General features: G+C 50.7%; 8 protein-coding genes across 8 annotated transcripts; 4 read left to right on the forward strand and 4 right to left on the reverse strand.

Annotated features, from left to right (window-relative positions):
* Positions 1 to 1,568: 1,568 nt before the first annotated feature.
* Positions 1,569 to 4,393, reverse strand: A1O3_03155 (uncharacterized protein; the record flags this gene model as incomplete). Its single annotated transcript, XM_007733293.1, has 3 exons — positions 1,569 to 3,721; positions 3,773 to 3,949; positions 3,997 to 4,393. The coding sequence occupies 3 exons, from the start codon at positions 4,391 to 4,393 to the stop codon at positions 1,569 to 1,571; spliced, it is 2,727 nt and encodes a 908-aa protein (XP_007731483.1).
* An 824-nt stretch (positions 4,394 to 5,217) lies between these two features.
* On the reverse strand, positions 5,218 to 7,719 carry A1O3_03156 (uncharacterized protein; the record flags this gene model as incomplete). The annotated part of the gene is made up of 2 exons (XM_007733294.1): positions 5,218 to 6,687; positions 6,880 to 7,719. 2 exons carry the CDS (start codon positions 7,717 to 7,719, stop codon positions 5,218 to 5,220), a joined length of 2,310 nt encoding a protein of 769 aa, XP_007731484.1.
* Positions 7,720 to 9,535: 1,816 nt separating this feature from the next.
* On the forward strand, positions 9,536 to 11,013 carry A1O3_03157 (uncharacterized protein; the record flags this gene model as incomplete). The annotated part of the gene is made up of 2 exons (XM_007733295.1): positions 9,536 to 10,067; positions 10,184 to 11,013. 2 exons carry the CDS (start codon positions 9,536 to 9,538, stop codon positions 11,011 to 11,013), a joined length of 1,362 nt encoding a protein of 453 aa, XP_007731485.1.
* A 1,627-nt stretch (positions 11,014 to 12,640) lies between these two features.
* A1O3_03158 (uncharacterized protein) lies at positions 12,641 to 13,243 on the reverse strand (the record flags this gene model as incomplete). Its single annotated transcript, XM_007733296.1, has 4 exons — positions 12,641 to 12,766; positions 12,826 to 12,936; positions 13,048 to 13,120; positions 13,188 to 13,243. The coding sequence occupies 4 exons, from the start codon at positions 13,241 to 13,243 to the stop codon at positions 12,641 to 12,643; spliced, it is 366 nt and encodes a 121-aa protein (XP_007731486.1).
* A 672-nt stretch (positions 13,244 to 13,915) lies between these two features.
* A1O3_03159 (dynein light chain, cytoplasmic) lies at positions 13,916 to 14,541 on the forward strand (the record flags this gene model as incomplete). The annotated part of the gene is made up of 7 exons (XM_007733297.1): positions 13,916 to 13,958; positions 14,016 to 14,038; positions 14,094 to 14,127; positions 14,182 to 14,216; positions 14,267 to 14,293; positions 14,348 to 14,417; positions 14,477 to 14,541. 7 exons carry the CDS (start codon positions 13,916 to 13,918, stop codon positions 14,539 to 14,541), a joined length of 297 nt encoding a protein of 98 aa, XP_007731487.1.
* Positions 14,542 to 15,314: 773 nt separating this feature from the next.
* On the forward strand, positions 15,315 to 15,762 carry A1O3_03160 (uncharacterized protein; the record flags this gene model as incomplete). The annotated part of the gene is made up of 3 exons (XM_007733298.1): positions 15,315 to 15,345; positions 15,399 to 15,635; positions 15,689 to 15,762. The coding sequence occupies 3 exons, from the start codon at positions 15,315 to 15,317 to the stop codon at positions 15,760 to 15,762; spliced, it is 342 nt and encodes a 113-aa protein (XP_007731488.1).
* A 1,746-nt stretch (positions 15,763 to 17,508) lies between these two features.
* On the reverse strand, positions 17,509 to 18,154 carry A1O3_03161 (uncharacterized protein; the record flags this gene model as incomplete). The annotated part of the gene is made up of 2 exons (XM_007733299.1): positions 17,509 to 17,903; positions 17,995 to 18,154. The coding sequence occupies 2 exons, from the start codon at positions 18,152 to 18,154 to the stop codon at positions 17,509 to 17,511; spliced, it is 555 nt and encodes a 184-aa protein (XP_007731489.1).
* A 976-nt stretch (positions 18,155 to 19,130) lies between these two features.
* On the forward strand, positions 19,131 to 20,027 carry A1O3_03162 (uncharacterized protein; the record flags this gene model as incomplete). The annotated part of the gene is made up of 1 exon (XM_007733300.1): positions 19,131 to 20,027. One exon carries the CDS (start codon positions 19,131 to 19,133, stop codon positions 20,025 to 20,027), a length of 897 nt encoding a protein of 298 aa, XP_007731490.1.
* Between the last annotated feature and the right edge of the window lie 11 nt (positions 20,028 to 20,038).

The raw sequence follows: 20,038 nt of genomic DNA on the forward strand, positions 1-20,038 counted from the left end.
CTCTTCTCTTCGCCTCGCCTGACCTCGCTTCAAGGGAAAACTACCTGGACCGTCTGACGTGGGGCAGAGTATTGCTTCTGCTGCAGGTAGCATGTAGCGTGTAGCATTTGTGTATATATAGGTATCTTCTTTGCTGGCTCTGTTACATTCCTGATGCTCTCCTTTCCTCACATACACCTTACAACAGCCCATTTCCACCGTCGCTGTCAATATCACTGTCACTGTGCTCAAAATCGATCGATATCAAGCACAGCCTAGATCCAGATCACTTTCAGGCATCCTTTTGTTTAAGTGCCGTCCTTCGCAATCAAGATACTGTACGAACATGGGTCCCTGCACCTGTTCCGGCCCTTCCAGCTGCCAGTGCGGCTCAGGGTGCAAATGCACTGCCTGTGGCGTGAGTCTGCCCCTATCTGCATCCTTCACCCTCGATCGTTCGCGGTCTAACACCTCGGCCACAGAAATGAATATGCCATTCGACGAGATCTGCTCGCCAGTCCACTGAGTAGGCGGGTTTTGACGGCAAGATGAGAGCCTCCCTCTGATTGGGATTTGGCTGAGTCACTCGAAGGACCGAGAGAGCTTGGATCACCATGTCACTCCGCTCACTAAACATGGAACGGCACACAAAGCACAGAGGGTGCGTAAGGTGGAGCGATATGAGGGCGGAACAAGGCTGTCGTAGAGCTTCTGATGCTCTCGAGATATAGTGTGTGATGGGATTTTCAGGAATCCCCCCACAATCAAATACCTGTTTAGTCGATTACTTAGTCGCTTCTTGGTCTTTGCGTCCTGAGCCTTCCGTGTCACTGGTATTGCGTTCCTATCATGGATGCGTGGCTGTCTATGAACTTCGAAGATAGAACGAACCTCAAACGGTACAACGAACCTCGACGGTGGATCCAATGCCCTTTTTTCAAGACTCAGTCGCCTGGTCTGATGTATTTCGAGATCATGGTGATTGCGACAAAGCGAGTCTATCCCTATCGAAACTTCACGCAGCATTGTGCTCCATACTACACGAAGAGAGACTGCAGTCTCGCCCAACCTTGTGCGTCTCAGCCATCAACCTGGTTTTACAAGGTTCATCGAAAAACGTCTATCTTGTGTGCTTGAGCAATGCATTAAGCAGGACATCATGCTGACCGCTGAAAGAAATGCCGAGGCACGTCGGGTTGGAACAGTGCCATGTTAAACGAGACCGAATAATACGTTCTTACAGCATCTTATTGTCATTCCTCAGTCACTCCCATCCCCGTTGACAGCCTAAGCCTCGCTAGCCATCCTCATCGGGAAGATCGGCAAGCACTGGTCCACCAAAGTCACCTGCATCGACATCGATATGAGATCACTCTCATTCCTCAGCTTCAATGATGCCATTATCCTACAATTGCACAGTATACCTGCTGATAGATGGCGTCTGGTGTTCCCTGTCCCTCATCGCATCGACACAATACTGTTCCCCACATACAGCGGCGTGCTTCTCGGCTATTAGTGGCATGGAGGCAACTTGTTACTGAATCTCATCCATATGACTTTTGGCGAAACGATTGTCCATCTCTGCGTCCTCAGTCGAGGGCAGCTGGGGATTCCCCTTGGTGCCGACTTCGCAAGATCTCTTCCATCTCTTCAGTCTCGTGGTGTCTCTGATTGATCTCCATCAGACCTGACCCCACCGCAGGGGTCGGGACCGCCAGTCTCATGGGTCCAGGGTCAGGTTCACTCTGAGCGCGAGGTAGGCCTCGTGTACCACCACTGTAGCTACCACCCACTCTGTGAAGCTCGTCTGGTACCATTGATGCGAAGACCTGACATTCCCCGTTCTGACGAAGCTGGGATTGTAGCAAAGCTAGCCCATGTGCACCATCGTGCTCATCGAATGGCAGCCCACAACTTTCACCATTCGTACCTTGCATGCTCCGAATGCCAGGAAAACTGTGATGGCTATGCAGTGTGGGCCGGAACATCGATGGTGACCCACATTGAGGTTCATCGGGCAACTCAAGTTTGCAATTGCCATGTCCTCGATGACCTGGTGGTGTCCCCTGGGGTGGTACTCTTAGATCGCTCATGGCGCATGCTGCTAGCAGGGCTGAATGCAGGGCTTGGTCTTGCTCGTCAATGGATACCCACGACGGAACTGGGAGTTTGGTCGGCGGCGATTCCGCTGAAAGGTTTGAATAGCCATTTTCCCGGTGAAATTCGTTCCAGGAATGCTCATCAGTTGTTCCCGAGGGCGGCAAATTGGAATCTGGTTCAATGTCAGGCAGCGGCTGTGTCACACTGTGATCCTCAGAGCCAAGCTGTTCTTGCAATACTTGGTGAGTCTGAATATTGAATCTTGTCAATGGATGCCGCGGCTCTTTCATGGAGGATGTGTCTGACTGGGCGTTCATGTGTCCCTCCAGCTCAGGAAGCTCGAAGACATTGGCCGACTCCATGGAGTCATCTCCATTGCCACTAACAGCGTGCAGATTGCTATGAGCTATGTCGAGATTTGAGGTCAGAGAGCCGAGCTCACAGCTTGGAAGAAACCCTTGAGTCGATGGGAAAGAGTATGACGATCCTAGATGCCCCGAGTCCGCAACCGGACCAGGCTTGAATGCCATGAATCCATCCTGACAGAGTTCTTCGTCCATCGGCCCCAGATACATATGGTACGGGAGACTATTTTGTGACAGGAACTGACTGCTGCTGTCAAAAGAGACAGCATTAGGCGAATAGTCATCCACGGAATGCACGGACAATGGCGGCAGTCCCATTTCGGCGGATGGTACGGTGCTGGTCGTGGCCAGGTTGTTCAAAGGAGGCACCCATATAGACTGCCAGGTGGTTGTCCCGCCGCTCCCGAGAGGAGCCTGAGAGAATCTCCAGAGAAGAACAGCCGTTCTTCGCCGCGACCTTCGAGTGTACTTCTCGCCATACCGCCCAGGCCTGGTGTCAAGTGCAGATAGTTCCTGCATGATGGTCAGACCGCCGAGAAAGTTACTAGAGAGCTGATGCGCAAGTTCGATAGCTCCCAAGTCCTTAGACTCTTCTGCCAGTCTTTTGGCTTCTGTAAGTGATGTGAATGAGGTGGCCCACCATCTTGACTGGAAGAATGGTTTAATCTTGCCTGGACCAGAAGCCCGGCATTCTTCGTGGGTCGGTGCGGAGATCTCAAGGCCATCGCGGTACATGTGAGTAACACAGGTCCAATCTTTCAAGTCGTCCAAGTGTGATGTTGCCGACCAATGCTGATCCAGGAAATCCAGTTCCAGGCCGATCCCGAGCTTGGAGTGCCGAGGAGGAAAGTCCTCCATTAGCTGGAAGCTAGCGTTGAGTAGTATCAGCTCGCATTGATTCCCATTCGTCCAAGTTTCAATGATGGGCGGAAGGTGAGGAAACGCCGCCTGCCAGCCGGGAACATCCTCCAAAGCAAGAGGCTCCAGTTTGAAGGGTTGCAGTCGAGTATAGTGATGCAAGGCGTGCTCCCAGTCATCGGGTTGACTGACCCACATCTCGAAAGTCAATCTTTGGAGATGGATGATGTCTGAGCTAACTGCTTGCATAGGAGTATCCCCGTCCACTGGATCATCTGCTTGGAATTCTCCTTGTTGGTGTATCTCGCTCTTTATAGCCTTTTGTTCGTTGACCATGTGTTCAATCGAATTATGATAGAACTTGCGCCCTTCGATTGGGCTGGTATCTTCGTCATCGCCGGGCTTGATCAAGCAATCCCCTGAGTCATGGTTAACTTAGATCATGTCGATGGGCAATGGCGATCAGTTACATTCTGGTATTCCTTTGAGGAATCGATCGAGGACCTGGATGTGGCTAGAAACTTGCTTGCGTACACGAACCTCACCAGTCTCCCGATAGATCCACTCTGCAATGAGCATGTTTCGTCCATAGGGTCTTCCGCGCTGAGAGCATTTCTTCCGTCCCATTGGCTTGATGTGTACTAATGCTGAAGACCGTTAGACGTCTCATCGGGCATGCAGCAGACCGCCTCACCATTCTGAAAAGCAGCCTCAATGCGATCAGGCCAGATTGGCTTTCCGTCCGGCCCGATATCCTGCCTAGGCCGTGATCGATATTCCAGGTACTTGGGATGAGTCAGATATGGGCGGTCTGCTTGAGTCAAGGGCTTCGACCGGTGAGGTCTCAGTGGGTGTCGCCTCGGCTTTCGGCCAAATGCCAAGTTGGTTGAAGTATCATTGGAACCAAGTTTGATCAGAGGACTAGGGAACTGCAATTCCTGTGTCATCGATAGACCAACATTGAGCTCCGGAAGAGGATGCTGATTTTCGACCCCCTCCTGCACCCCGCCGCCAAATGATCGAGCATTGCCGGAAGAGGCTGAAAGGGGATCGAGCCCATTCTGACCGTTGGAGTGTTCTTCAGACTGCATGGCCGCAGGCGAGGCGGAATTCGAATGGTCCATGGAAGACTAAGGCGCCCAGTGCGTCGCCAGCAATGCCAAAGAATGGGAATGAAAAATGCAGCAAACAATTCTCGAGAACAAAAAGACCTTGGAATGATAAAAAGGAATGCTGGAAGAGGAGGAAAATCATCATCGTGTTATAATTGTCGCTGCCGGACCCAGGCGCCCGTGCAATCTAATCTTCCCTCGATTCTCCCATTTCATCAGTAGCAGCCCTTTGCCTCTTTGGTCCAGTAGGAATACAAACCCACGGACATTGCTTGGTGAGCTGTCCAAAGAATCGAGACCAAGCAAGACAGGTAATCTTAGAGTATAAGCAGCGTTCCATATCCTTGCCGCACAGACTCAAAAGGGCAACCATGGACATGTAAGGGATGAGAAACTGCCGTTTTGGGACAGTTGCACTCACATAGCTGGCGTGGCAATGCCGAGTTAGCAGGAGCCGAACATAATGCCTGAGCTGAAGGTAACAGAGACATAACGCCCCGACCAAAGACCGCGATGAACGTCACGTTGTAGCTAATCTTGCCCAGGAATGAGGAAGGGGGTACAGGCAAAGTTGTCAGATGATACTTTTTCTCCTGGCCGGAATTTATTTTCACATCAGCAGTTGAAGACTGCCATGACTGCTACTAAGAAGATCTTGGGAAGCAACTGCACCTTGTCGTCTGAACTATGGTCGGGTTGGTGGCCATCGTATAATATCTTCAAGGGAATGAGACTGCAGGTCAGAGAGAAGGGCGGAGTGCTGCAAGGGATAGGACAGGGTGGGTCCCCAGCTATTGTAGATCTCACAAATGCTCGAGATCGTCTCCTGTGCCGATGTTAAATTTCTTTCGGACAGATCCTGTCATTCTGTGGTGTGTTAATGTGTCCTGATGATGCTGGATCTTCTTCTCCATGGCTTCAATCTCAGCTTCAGGATCCACCGCTTCGCCTTCCGCAAAGTCGAGCACAAGCCTGCGACCGAGTAAGTGCGTGTTGGAAAGGGCTTCCAAGGCGTTCTCGGCCTCCTTTGCCGTGACAAACTCCGCAAAAGCAAAGCCTCGAGCACTGTTGTCGAACTTTCTTGGCAAGCGTACGGTACGTAGCTGTCCATAGGCACCGAAAAGGGCGCGAATATCTTTCTTCGTCGCCTCGAACGGTAAATTTTTGATGATGATCTTGGTCTTGTTGGCGTTGAGCTTCTTGGAGCTATCTTCTTTGCGTCGTTCTTCTCCCAGGTCGTTCGCCTTTTGCGAGAATTGCACAAGCAGTTGATGGCCATCCAGTCGCCTTCCATTCATAGTCACGATCGCGGCTTCTGCTTGAGCCTTGGTGCGGAACTCGACGAAGCCAAATCCCATGCTCAGGATTTCAGCAGGCCGTTTGGCATCGGTTTTGGTTTTCACCCTGGCAGATAAAAATCCTGACAATGGCTTGAATGCTTCACTGAGTCTGGCAGTTGTTGTAGAAAAGTTGAGGTTGCGGACAAAAACCGAGAAAGTGCTACCCAGGGGTTGGTCTGTTACCTCCCCTTGCGGCTGCGAAGTTTCTGCCCCGGAATTCACAGTTGCAGGAGCTTTCGATCCCCATAGGCCATCCGGCGCTTTCTCGAGGTATAGGACAGATCCCCTCAGATTGCGATATGCAAGTTGTTTCAATGCCAAGTTCGCAGCGGCAGGTTCTTGATACTGCGCCACAGCCATAGTACCCGTGGTCGGGAAAACCAGGCGTTCAACAACACCATACTGACTCAGCATCTGTGATAGCTCCTCTGAAGTCGTTCCAAAGGAGAAGTTCTTCAACAGAATCGTTCTATCGTCGCGAGACCGGTTCTTGAATGCGTCGATATTCACCCCATTAGATTTCAGGTACTCTTTTGTCTCGTTGATCACACTGGTTTCTGCGTGAGCCTGCTTGACTGCCGCGTCCGCCGAGGCAGGGTCGAGCAAGTCTGACTTTGAGACTCCCAGCCGATCGGCTACAGAGGCAAGCACGGCATCAGGGTTCATGTACAGAGAATTCCAGCTGAAACTTGAGGATGTAGCCTGGTTTTTGCGTTTGATGGCTTTCTGCTTTTTCAAAGGCAATTTCGACAGCTCAAACTCGGTAAGTTTTTGCAACTTCTTATCAGACGCCGGGAGGATATGCATAAGGCGGCCCTGGAAGTCTTTGCCGTCGAGGTCGACAAGGGCCTTCTCGGCATCCTCGGGCTCCACAAATTGGACATATCCAAGACCCTTTCCTGTAAGCTTCCGAGTGTCTGTGACCAAACGGACCTATTGTTTGGTCAGCACGTGTTTTTCTCGGACGCTGCAAGGAGAGAAGACGTGGGAAATGAAAAGGTCAGAATGAGAGGCATCTACTAAAATACTCTTTCCCGGTTCAAATCATATGCATAGCATAAGTTGTCCCTATCAGGAAATCATCAGGAGAATATTGGGCTGGAAAGCAAGCAGAGTTAAACATACCTCGGAAATTCTCCCATACGGCGTGAATTTTGTTCTGAGGTCGTTCTCCCTTGCATCGAACGGTAAGTTTCGGATGAACAACCGAGCATTCGGTACAGAGACTGTGGAAGTGCTTTCTGGCCGAGCTTCAGCCTCTGCATCCGCATTGTCCTCACTTCCCCGCGCAAAATCATCAGGTTCGGGTACTTTCTCAGCAGCAGGAGCACCATCCGAAGCTGCTGGCGCATGGGTTGCATCCCCTTCAACCAGGTCCAACAATCTACTAGTTTTGCCACGAAGCCAGTCTGCGTCTGATTTTGGAGCATTCTGTGGAGTGACTTCCACTGTGCTTTCCAGTTGCAGGACTTCGCCTGATGTTTTGTCCTCCTGTTGAAGTTGATCTTTTGCTTCTGGGCCTGGGTTGGCGGGCAGGGCATCTTTCTCTGTTGTAGGTTGTAAGACTGGCTCGACCGGCTCGCCATCATCGTGTAGGTCACGCTTTCTCTTTTTCGAGGGCAAATCTCGATCTTGGTATCTCATCTCCATATGGCGGATGGATCGTTGGGAGACAGGTGCTGCCTGGCCTGAAGAATTGCGTTTGATCTCAACTGGGTTGGCCAAAGTGACAGATATCTTAGACATTCGGATAAAGGATTTGTTGAAGTAATTGACGGCGCTCTTAGCATGTTCGTGCGTAACAAACCCCACGAAACCAAAGCGGCGATCAGATACCACATGTGCATCAGTGACCGGGTACTTCTCTGCAAAATGAGACCGCAGTTGTTCCGTGGTCATCGACGGAGGCAGGCCGGACACATATATCCGCGTGACGGCAGAGCCATCATTATCTGACTCTGCCATTATGAAAAAGGCCACGGGCACTCCAAGTGCGAGAATTGAGAATGGCCTGCTCTACCACGGCAAAAGTTTCGTAGGACGAAAAAAGTTCGAGGACTAGGCCGACAACAACCTGCGCCAAGACAGTAAACTCCGATATTGCCGGGTTGAACTATCTACATGTAGAAAGAGAGGCGCCGCCCTACGCCCTACGCTCACTTCGACGTGATAATGCGTAGCACACTGGTACTTGGATATTTTACTGTTCCGACATCCGTGGGCAGGGGCAATGGAAACGAGTGCATGGGAAAGAAAGAAAACCCCTCATCAGAGGCACCCTGAAAATAAATACAGGTTGAGAACGCACTGTGACGGGCTAAGACATGGGTGGATACAGGGCGGCATCACCTTTGTCCTGAAACGGGCCTCAGGTCAGTTGCGAGCATCTTTTCCATCTGTTGGAATTCAGTTCCCATATTTACTTTGCAGGAGACAAGACTGCCAGTGGAGGACTGTTCGCGCCTAGAGAGCACTGCAAGGGGCAGGGAACAGGCCAGCCCTGAATCCCGATAGAAGATATGGATGAATTGAATGACGTGGCCACGTCTCTTCCGGCCATGACCATGCCACAAGAAGCACTTCTCTTCTAGCTCTCCTGGTGCGAATTCAAGGTATCAGACAATTGCCCAATGGATGCTCATTGTAACCCATGCGGTTGGTGACTTTCTAGGCCATGATGCACGTGGTCCGAGGCCGTTCATCGTCAAGCACCCATGCCTCAACATGTCGACAGCTGTCCGCAGATTACTATCATTAGAATCATCCCAGCAAGGCAAGCGAGCTCTCGTCCCGTCTAACACGTTACTAAACTGGATTGTGCCGCTCTGATTGGCGCCTGGGTCGTCAGTTCTAGCCGATGTGGCGTCGACAGGCAGCAGCACCACCCCGCGCCAGTGCCGCCTCTCAGCCTTATCAGCGACTTGTCCACGCGATGAGGTTAATTCAAAGCTTTCACTCGCAAAATCTGCAAGATTTCTTGGGTAGAGACCTAGGCTTCCGTTCAAACCTAGTAGCGCAAGTTGCCGGTAAAGGGGACAACGTGTTTCTTCGGTACAGTGGTTCAGCTTCCTGCCAGTGCAAGAGCATCCCGAAGCCGGCCTCGGAGAAGATGTCCGTTGGCGAATCGCTGCCTGTTTGCAAGTCCAATTGCTCGATAGCCACCCAATGGGCATTGGGGACTCTGGCCAGATCGTGGCCGACGCCGACATTGTGGGAGCGGGAGTATAGACTGATCCGAGGTTTGCTCCTTGACCATACTGACCTGAGATGCCAGGTCATCATATCCTTTATCGTCACTGCTCACACCACTTTCATCGTGGTTGTATCTGGATACTTGACATTCTCCTTCGAGGACGACTGCAAGAACAGAGCCGATGATAAGATTGTCGAAAGCACCAGAAGACTGCTAAGGTGTATTTATTGCTATTTGCAACGACTTTACCGAGCCTGCACAGTATGCCGCCGGCGAAGCACCACCGAGCAGGATAATCCCACCAAGGCGTCTGCCTCAGATCGCCCCGAGGCAGAAAGCAATCCGGCAAGAAAGTACCGTATTGACGCAGTACGAGGCTTCATGCTTGCCCTCAGCGACCAGCAGCTGGTAACAGGCGTCGCCATGCTTGTGGCAGCTTTCGGGCGATGGACTCAGATTACCGTGTACTCAGCAAACGTTGTTTCTGCGCTAGCTTTCTTCTCAGCCTCTGTTCACATAGGTACATTGGACTTCCTAACAACGTACCTAAGAAGGCACCATGTTGTGAAGGGCTGTCGTGTAGCTGCCATGGTGGTGACAATGATCCTGCTCGTCTTCTTTTTGGTCATGCAACTTTCCAGCACATGGTGGACCGACGAAGGCACAGACTCGAATCTGTTCCTTATCTGTGCATTCTGGGATTTCTCGCTAACAGATTCTTCATTCGAACTTATTTTGACTCGAGGATATGTCATCGTTGTCATCTTGTTTGCACACTATGAGAAAGTCGTCACACTTTATTCGGATTTGGGACGCCTCCCACAAGGCGAAGATATGATTACTAAGAAACGGCTGATAAAATATAAGGTCAAGGATTTTGATTACAGGGTCCAAGCCTACAAGAAACAGGCACGATATCTCATCGTACAAAACCCGTCATGGAGAAGAACCTACCAGTCATTTGTTCTGGTCGAGTCATTCGCCTTCCATGAAACCCACGACTCGCGTCTCTGGCAGATTGCGGAGCTGCTATATCAGAATATTTATGGCGCCATACTGATATTCTTTTACCGAAATCAACACGATGGCACAGTGGGTCGCTTCAACACGATGGGCTTTGGTCAGATCGTTCCAGTATTCCTGTTAGCCTTACTGATATTTGCTGCTATAGAGAGCATTTACGGTATAGCAAAACATTGATAGAACTTGAAGATTGGTACTGACATGAAGTCACAGGTTATCAGGATGCCTTAGAAGAGGTCACCCCGCAGAGCGTCACGACGCAAGCGACAGGAACGGGTGGCTCTTTGCACGAACCAGGCAGACCAGAGTCTGTGACTGACAGTGGCGTTGATAACCAGGAACCTCAGGAAGTTGTTTCTCAAGGATCAGGGCATATGGCCTTTGAGGCTACGAATGCCTCACAAGGCCAGACTGTGATAGAGCCTGATTGCACGGATGGTAGTGGCGAAGCAGAGTCTATTGGTCCATTACCTGAAGCCGAAAATCCCGGACCCGCTGGGGCCGACGAGGTCAATGGAGAGCATCAAGCTCTCGTGGAAGCGGAAAGCGACCTTCGAGATCAGATTCGCCAAGAATTGTTCAATCACCAAACGCCTGTGGGCGCTGGTGTGGCTGAAGCTGGTGGGTTGCCGGACTTGGACAACGTCACGCTGAGATCACTCCACCGGGCTCCAGCAAGGAACCAAAATCAACAGATACAGGACAGGCGCTCGCCAGAAACAAGTACAGGTGTTTCTTCCGGCAATGCTCTCAGTCGATCCGTCACCGGCCTGGGAGAACCTTGGGCGCCAAAGAGGAACGACACTGAAGCATGCGTGGGCATTTCAACTTCGGGTGAAGAAGAGCTTTCCAATGCGATGCAAGCAAACCCAAAGTTGCTGCTTGCTCGTTTCATTCGAGAGGATCCGTTCGAAATTCGGGAAGTCCGCAGAGCCATCTTGACTTACACTCTGTCATCGTGGTACTTCAGGCTATTGCAGCTTGTGCCACCCACTTACTCCTTGGCATTGGGGTCTTCTTGTTCACGACAGTGTTGGTTCTGACCATGGAAATCCGTCACTGGATAGACGTCTATCTACGAATTCAGAGGATCAAGGCATTAGGTCGCAAAACACAGAGCCTGCAGCAATAGCAGATTTAGTTGAAGTCCCTGATTGATTGTACAAGTGCGATAAAGATTCTCAAACTATCTAGGAGAGAAACAAACTACTTATCGTGCTGCGGGAGTCGCAGTCACTACAATCACTGCCTACCTAGTCATGTATGTGAAGGGAGACAGTAGTGAATAGTGAGGTAAGTGAAGAGCCCCATCAAACAACTGATTTTATGAACACCAAGGCAGCAAGCCTCCGTTGTCTGCTTGTTTCTGGCCAAGTCACCGCGGGGGACCGATAGGTCTCTGGTTCGCCATTCATATGGACAGTTGGCAGAGCGAATTCAGGATGGTTGCAGTTGGTCCCAAACCGGGGTGAAATGTCATGAATCTTAGATTCTAGACCCAGGCTCGATGCGACAGCCTGTGCGGTGATTTTCTGGGTCCTAGGTGGACGAGTTGTGCCAACATCTTCATCGCAAAAGGTGAATACGCCTGGCGAGTGGTGATACGCACAGCGAAACTTTGAACCTCTGGAGCAGCAAAGCCAGAAGCGTGCCCTCCATGGACGTTGTCTCTGAGTCCAAGACGGGTCAAGAAGGTCTGCTGACTTCCCTGCGAGCAAATCCCCGGACATGCGACTGTACCGCATGTCCGTTTCCTGCGTCTCCACCATCATCGGTGTGGTCCTCCTCCACAAGCTGCCAGCGTCGAACAAATGGGGCCAGGTCATCGCCCTCTAGGCAGCCTTGACCTTTCGGTGACTTTGGCCCTTTCTTGTGCCGTCATTGGGGGGAATGTTGAGCAACCTGAAAGTTGTGCCACAAACTAGCCTAGGTTTCCAGTTGTGGGTTGTCGCAGGCCTTGAAATGGCCAAGTTACGGCCCACAGACTCAGTTGATATCGCCTAGACGCTGCCTTTTCTAGTTCCGATCTGGTTTTAAGGCCCTCATTCCAGTGTACAAACATCTCTTGAACTTCTACATTGCCGCACTGGACATATTGACCAGCAAAGCTTTTGTGCTTGCACTAGCTTGTGACCAGTTCAAACAGCGCCTGCCGACAATTGTCTCAGACTTTGTCAAGCAGGCTCACTTGCCAGGATGGATCGCTAGGTGTACACATCAGGAAGGGGTATGTCATCCAGTGGGATCTACTCAAAACTTTTGTGAATGCCGTCTACTGCATGTATTTCTGAAGAGCGTGTCCATGTCGAGTCTGAGCGGGAACCAGGGGGCTAACCCTTCTTGAACTTGAGGCAATGTGCTCATTAGCACTATATTACTTTCACCTTGATGTTAATGCTCGTCGGACCCCCGTAGATAACAATATATCAACTTTCAATATTGTAGTCTAAGGCATTTTGGGCGATCCCCATGTGACCGTGGACCTGTTCGTGGTATGGGTGAGTCGCCATAGCGAGGATAGTACAGTTCCTGCTGACCTCTATAGCAATCCCTGAGATCTTTACTGCATATCTGCCAAGGTCGACGTCCTAATCTTGTTCGGGCGGTTTTGAATTGGCAAGCCCTTGTATAGATTGCAACCTCCTTCTAAACCAAGCTACAGCATCCTTTCTACAACACCTTTCCATTAGCAATAAAATCCTTGTCATACCCGACCATCATTCTCGAATCCTCCGTTTTAATAAACACTGCTCCGTCGGGCACCACAGTCCGCTGATACTCAGGATCCTGGAGCATCTAAACCAAGCTCAGCATTGTAGCTCCATTTGACATCCGGAGAGTGGAGAAACACATACAGCCATCAGATCCTCCAAGGATGCCCCCCAAATATTGACCTCGCCATCGAACTCTGACATCGGAAGCCCGGCTGCAGTTAGGCTTGCAGATACAGTCTGGTTAATGTGGAACTATCCAAAAGGTATATTGTTAGATAGATAGTCAACCATTATTTACCTATTGAGCCGGTAATGCTGGAGGTGACATGGTAGAGACATTGCACTACTCGTCGAGCTGCTTACCTGAGAGTATTTGATCACCTTCTCCTTCACAATAGGACACTTCAAGAACAGTTCGGCATGTGGCCCTTCCCAGCTGAAATAGATATCTAAGTTAGATATTATGAAGCAGATAGGGTGCTCATTCTCACTAAGCATAAAACTCGTCGTGAGTAAGTGTGTCGAGCTTCTTTATCAAGAGCGTGATTCGGAATGCCATGAGTGCGGATTTGATACGCAATAATTACTCTATACTCTTCTATTGTTGAGAAACCCACTTGATAAGAATTGTTGGCTTTTATAGACTGGAGCTTCGGCCGAACCACGGACAAATTCTTTCGATTAATAATGCTTCAAGTTCTGAGTACAACGATAAGGTGCCCTCGGAGGCATCCTGGAACAATTTTCCGTAGCTATACTCACCCTGTCATGGCCATTTTGGTGACCGTAGAATCGATGCAGCAGATCACTGCATTATTTCTGTCGATTGGCTCTCTACCAGACGAAGAGCACCTTACTGATGACACCTGAGTAAGTGGAAGCAAATGGCCATTAAAGGTAAGAGTGAGTGAGGCGAGCAATGTTTAAAAGCGGCGCAGCTCACGCACTACTAATAGCAAGGCTCTCAAGGCTCAGGAGCTAAGCAGGCCTAAGGCTGAGGAGCCACGGGCAGGTGATTGTCTTAAGACGCCAAGATTTCCTCGGATGCAGCGCCGCAACGCCTTGTTTGTGATGGTGCCAGCCTGCGCTGCGCTTCCACCCCCGACAAGCCCGTATCACCCAACTTCGACAGTATCTTTCCCTCTGACCGTTTGTTGCATTGCGACCTCTTGAGCATATTTAATTGTCTATTCCTCATCGCCTCCAACCCCTCTCAATCACACTACACATCATGGCAACCATGGAACTCCCGGAGAAGAAGGTGAAGTTGGAGCGTAAGTCCATTAGATTCCGAAAGTGAGATGCGCAAGGACTGACAACGGTGATTTCAGCCCAGATCAAATCTGTCGACATGGTAGGCGATCCGTGCGAAACCCCAATCCTTGCGCCTGCATTGACAACGTATGAAGAGCGAGGATATGCAACAGGAGGCGATTGAAGTTGGTATGGAGAGTTACACCTGGACAGTCTGGGCCCGGCGTGTTGACAAGCGTGCAGCTCAAGAAGCGATGGAGAAATTCACCGTCGAGAAGGTATGCAGGTGCCACTGACTTTGCCCTTGCAAGCGCTTACATTGGCATAGGACATCGCGCAACATATCAAGCGAGAGGTCGGTTGATGCGCCCCGAAACCCCTGGAGGAGCGTCTGACCTTTCTCTACTAGTTCGATGCGAAGAAAGGTGCTACATGGCATTGCATTGTCGGCAGGAATTTTGGAAGCTTTGTGACTCATGGTATAAGAGAATCCGCTGTTAGTTACGGTGAAGAGGGTTCAACTGACAATCTGACACAGAGACAAAGCATTTTATCTACTTCTATCTTGGTCATGTCGCAATTTTATTGTTCAAGACCCAGTGATGGAAGCTTTCAGCGGACGGCGTCAAGGGGAGGTTCTTGCAGTGATCATCCTCGGCCTGGTCAGCAACCGCGGCACGCAGGACGGCGTTCCCTAGGTACTCAATCAAACGGGTTCGAAGGTTGCGGCACACACAGACCGGTCAAGTTTCAGTACGTTCAGTGCAGGTGAGAATGGCGTTCTGTCACAAAAGACGACATGTTGATCTCAGAATTACACTCCCGGGATGAAACATGCATTGAGTTCTTTCCTTTGACAGGCTGGACTGGGAGATGACGATCGAGAGGGTGGAGAGGCCATAGGTGAACCAGGCTGGTCAGCTCTTGGAGCTCTTCTGAGGATAGGTGTGCCTACATACCTATGCATGGACCTTCTGGACAATACCGTGCCATGAAGAAGCACTCCAGCAAGTTCGCTGCACCATTGCCTGAAGACGGCCTCCTATAGAAGGCATATAGCCACATGGCTTGTAATCAATATCCTACTACGTGTCAGAACAGAATGTATGGTGGAAATGATACCTAAAGAACACGTCCTGTTGGTCAATTAGCACTGCCATAATTCAAACGCTGTTGGAATCATTTAGGGCGCTAACGAGAAATACCTCGGGGAGACTGTGTTGTTGTATAGCCGATCTCGTGTCACTTGTCGCCAAGTGATGGCGCGTCATCGAACTCCGAGTCCACCGGGAAACACTGGCAACCCTCCTTCATTGTCTCTCTTGTCCATCATTCCTAGGTTGCAATTATCGATTTCAACAACATCCTTCTTCATCATGGCTTTCTGCTTTGTCATGGGCACGAATGGTGGGTACCTGGAATTGCTCCCCCACTGATTGCGCACCCTAACAAATTCATAGATTTCACCGGGCCTCTCAAAGGCTACGAGTCCATCACAGCGCAGTGTCACAACTGCGGAAACTGGTCGGCACATCCTATTTCATCCTGGGAGTGGTTCACCTTCTGCTTTATTCCTGTTATACCACTCGGAAGCAAGCACAAAGACGTCGGTCCCCTCCTTCAAAGGGTAGTATTGGTCCATGCTGAAACTTCTCGTAGCTTGCTTGCTCAATCTGCCGGTTTCGCCAAGATCTACGGTATGCTCCCACGTTCACAACACAGGCTTCGCCAGTTTCTCACTCTTGTCTAGGAATCGACCGGATGTCCTCTCGCAACAAGGCCAAGGGCCAGCTGTACCCCCACAGCAACAAGGACCGCCGTTAGGATGGAACGGCCCTCCACCAGGACAGCAACCGCACTATAAGTAATGCAGGGTGTTTTCGACAAATTGCAAGAGCACGGGTGTCCGGAGTCTTACGGCCGTGGCATTTATCTGACTCTGATGATGGGGCACTGTCGCCGCGGTGAGAGGAATACCTTCTTCACAGAGCCGGATTCATGAACTCGCGAGGATATTATTGAATGAAGTCTCTATTCAGCGTGATTCACTTGTGTGACACGGGCATTTACCACACACACCGAAACTCGTTCCACGCGGTCGACTTGTGAGGACTCTTGCAGCATCCTGGGTAGAAGCGTGAGCCAGCTGATTTCAAAGTCAAGTTGGCCACACGACAGTGATATACCGGGGCAATGGATCGCAGCCGACCGGCTTACAGCATTCGAAACCATGGGTATTGAGACGACGACCTATACTTTGACGGAATGAGGTGGTGATCCCATGAACCGCGATATCGTGCATTTACTCTCCAGAAGTGCCTCTGGGGTCTTCTGGGGTCTCAGGCTGAAGCCTGCAAATTCTCAGAAGGACAGTACCTTGTCTCGTGATATTCGACCTTTGGGCACAACTCGCGTGGTTAGTTCCTAGAGTGTTCGGCACTTCAGGAAACAGCATCCGAAATCTCATATGTGGGCTCATATCCAGGAACATAGGCTGGACCTGCTGCAATCCTCAATGCACGGGTTTGACGGGATGCCTTCTCCAGGGGAAATCGGAAGCATTCGGACCATCCAGTCCGGCCTGCGCCTCTTCTGCCCCCAGTCTGCTTGCACACAATGCGTTTTTGTGTCTACTGGCCTCAGACAAGCCCGCACCCCAGTCTGGAGAAGAGACGAGAGCTTCAGGACCTAAGTTCGGGGCATCCAATGTGTTCTGTAAATACAGGTCACCAGGCGTCTCGTAGAGTCCACTGCCCTTACTTAGAGCCATTCGTGGTCTGCCTGTCTACCCAGCCGAGTGGTGTGATTGCTATCGCAAGTCACTGAAGTTGTACGATATACTTGCGATACACGATGCTTTGGCCAGCTTGCCTCGGACAGCTGATATTATTGTATCTGTACTTGTCACAATAACTATCGACTTTCAATTGCATCACGTGATTCTTCCCAAAGCGGTCAGAAGTGGCAGAATAAACCGAGTCAGCTATAAAATTGAATTCCAAACAGCCAAACCACTTTTACTTTTCTCCATGCGCCGCCCTCCATCCGCTGCGTTCTCTGCTACAGACGTAGACTGCTCCTGCTTTCACCGGCAGTTGAGCATCTGCTCCCTCCTTGCAGATGAGAAATTCGGAGTAATCTTCAACCACAAACCTTTCTCCCGAGTCAAGCTTGACTCTGGAGAACAGGGCTGCCCGTAAGGGCCTAGCATGATTCCGTGCCTGCAATCGGCATCAGAAATATACAGGGCCTCGGGGACTTCATGGGTGACTTGTCTTCCATGTGTCCTCCTCGAGGGATTCCCTATGGAAGAGCCATTGCGAAGATTGTTTGGCGCGTACCGCGACCTCAACTTTAGTGCAATCGCAGCGGATTCCACCCTTTCATTGACCTCTTCGGAGTTGGTGACCGGGCGGTTTCAATTCGATTCTGATTACTCTGGGGGGCGGCGCATCTTTTACCCATTTTTTAGGTATGTGTACAATTTGCTGCCCAAAGTATGGGATACTACTAATATTGAGCTATGTGACGGAGTACCATTCTTCTTTCTGGGTTCCCGGGTGGCTTTCCTCAAACACCATGCACTCCATTCACACCGTTGGCATCGCTCGTCTCTTTCTTGGCCGCAAATTCACGCAAAGTGTCCAGATCAACCCTTCGCAGAGCGCTATCTTCAGTTGCCTCAAGATACACCCTAGGCACGGCGGTCTTACTGATCTTCCCATCCGTGTATGCCTGGAAGGCCTCTAGCCATCTTGACGTGCAAAGGCACCACTTGCAGCCATCTGTCAGCCCAGCAACTCGAAGATCGTTTCCCTGAGAAGCCGAATAATCCAAGAACTCCTCTGACACGACCCCCGCAACAGCATGGTTGCCGAAATCGGCCGCACCGGTTCTGCAATAGCCGTCTCGATAGAAACCTGTCACGGGGCGATCGGAGAAGAAAGCAAGAGGTCGTTTGAAAACTGCGCTGGGTTAGTAGGTGGAGGCAGTACTGTTAGCAGTAGCAGTGGAGACAGAACATGTTGAACAGGGCTCATAAATACTAGAACTTACCATTGAGAGGAGGAGAAATCGTTTCTTCTCTAGGTGCCTGAGGAGGTGGATGTGTTTTTCCCGGAGTGCCGAACAACGGGGTTTGTAGCACTCGAGCCCTGAGGCCGTTCCAGAGGCTGAAGTTACGAGTGATAGTGGGGAGTCTGTGGTAGAGCTTCATCAGGTCCAGCTAGCCTCGACGGTGCATAGAGGTGATGAATAGATGACTGCGGCCAACCAGAGAAAGTCCAAATGCGCGTTTGAACTTTTAAATTGTGAGCCCGTCACTTTCCCAGAGACATGACGTAGGTTCGGTAGCCGGCCCATTGGAAACACCCCGCAGCGTACCTAATGTTCAAGAAAGGTTAATTGATTCTTTCACCCAAGTATTTCTCGGATATACTGAGATAGTATGTCTACAACAACCCTCCGTGGCCCTTTCTCTCCTCCGCTACTGTGCAGAGGCTATGAGAGAACAGCCAGTGGCATTCCGACCCTTCATTGTTTCCAATGGGATCTGGCGCGGTGTAAGAGGAACACCAAAAAACACCACGCCCGTTGCAGCTTGATGGTGGATGCCTCTCCTTCAGCCAGAGCAGGCGCATAGCCATATATACGACGCGAGGCAACAGCCAGACCCATAGCCAGGAGCCCTCGGGCACAGATGGCCACTGTAATCCGAGGACGGGGATGACTGATCGTGGAAGCAGAGACTTATCGAATGGTCGTAGCTCAAGGACAAGATTCAACACCGGGCGTTGGGAACTGTGATGGTTGAGAGTTTAGAGATCTTTGAGATTGAAGGGCACGTCGATCTCGGTGAAGAATTGCTATCAAGCAAATCCTTGACAAAGAAATCCGTGTGCGAAGTTTGAAGGAACATTTCAGTCTCTCACTATGGACCTGACTGGAATGGCGACAAAGAAGATTATATGTCCAGCTTAGACAATGCGACTTTGAAGCTCTCCCTAGGTATCGTCTATTGTTATCGTACTGACATACATCGCCATCAGTCACTACATCACATGGACTTCACATGGACTTCAAGTGGACTTCACTGCCCGATCTAGACCAACAATATCTTTACGGTTGAAAAGAAACATTCTTTAGCCCAGCGTGCCATTGCGTAAAAGCTGGCATCGATAGAGCTGAGCAGTATGGACTTCCCCGTTTCTGACAGCCAAGAGGCATATTCTGAAGACTTTGATCCTGTCCATCTGAACGCCGCTTGCATCCAACAACCTCACTGTGGCTCTCTCACTTTTAGTCCTTTCCTTGAAGATGACGAGGAGAGCTATTGGGAGACGGTGTCCAGCACGTCAAGCGAATGTGAAACCAAGATTGGCGACGGCGGTATCGTACTACCCGACACGGTGCTGAGCGCAACTGAACCTCTCTTACCCATCCACCACAATGGTCACGGCAGGACAACGATACCTCCATTGCCAGAATCACCGACAAGCAGCATGGGACATCTCTCACCTCTAGAAAATGAAGAAGACCAAACAGACACAGGCGACACAACTCCTCCAGATGATCTCGTCCTTCCTGAAGTCATCATTGAGGATCACCTCCCAGGCGAAAATGACATGATGAGCGGCGCGGTCGATCCACAAGACGACATCCAACCGCTCTCGACATTCACCGAGGAAAGTGTCATGTGTGATTGCAAGAACAACTTTGCTAGGTTGCTGTCGAGCATGCCCTTCAAAGTCATCGGACGGTATGAGCTAGCTACTTTCAACCTCCCCTTCGACGACGTGCGGTGCCTACAGCAATTGCCGCCCGATTTCCTCACAACATACTTTGGTGTGGGTCGGGCGATGGCAGAGGCCACAGAGGATATGGAGTATTCGGACGACGCGTTCCTGGAGGCAATGGCGAAGCGCGGCGGCACGTCGAGGAGGCGGGTGGTCTATCCGGAGGATATCATCCCATTTATCGGCTTCGGGGAGGTAGAAGATGGCGAAGACGATGGCGACCTGTACGATCAGGAGTACTGGAGGGAGCTGCAACTACAGGGAGAAATCTGGGATGATCTCTACGTACCTTGAAAGCCTCCCTT

This window comes from Capronia epimyces, assembly GCF_000585565.1.
Source record: "Capronia epimyces CBS 606.96 chromosome Unknown aczIQ-supercont1.2, whole genome shotgun sequence".
NCBI lineage: Eukaryota > Fungi > Ascomycota > Eurotiomycetes > Chaetothyriales > Herpotrichiellaceae > Capronia > Capronia epimyces.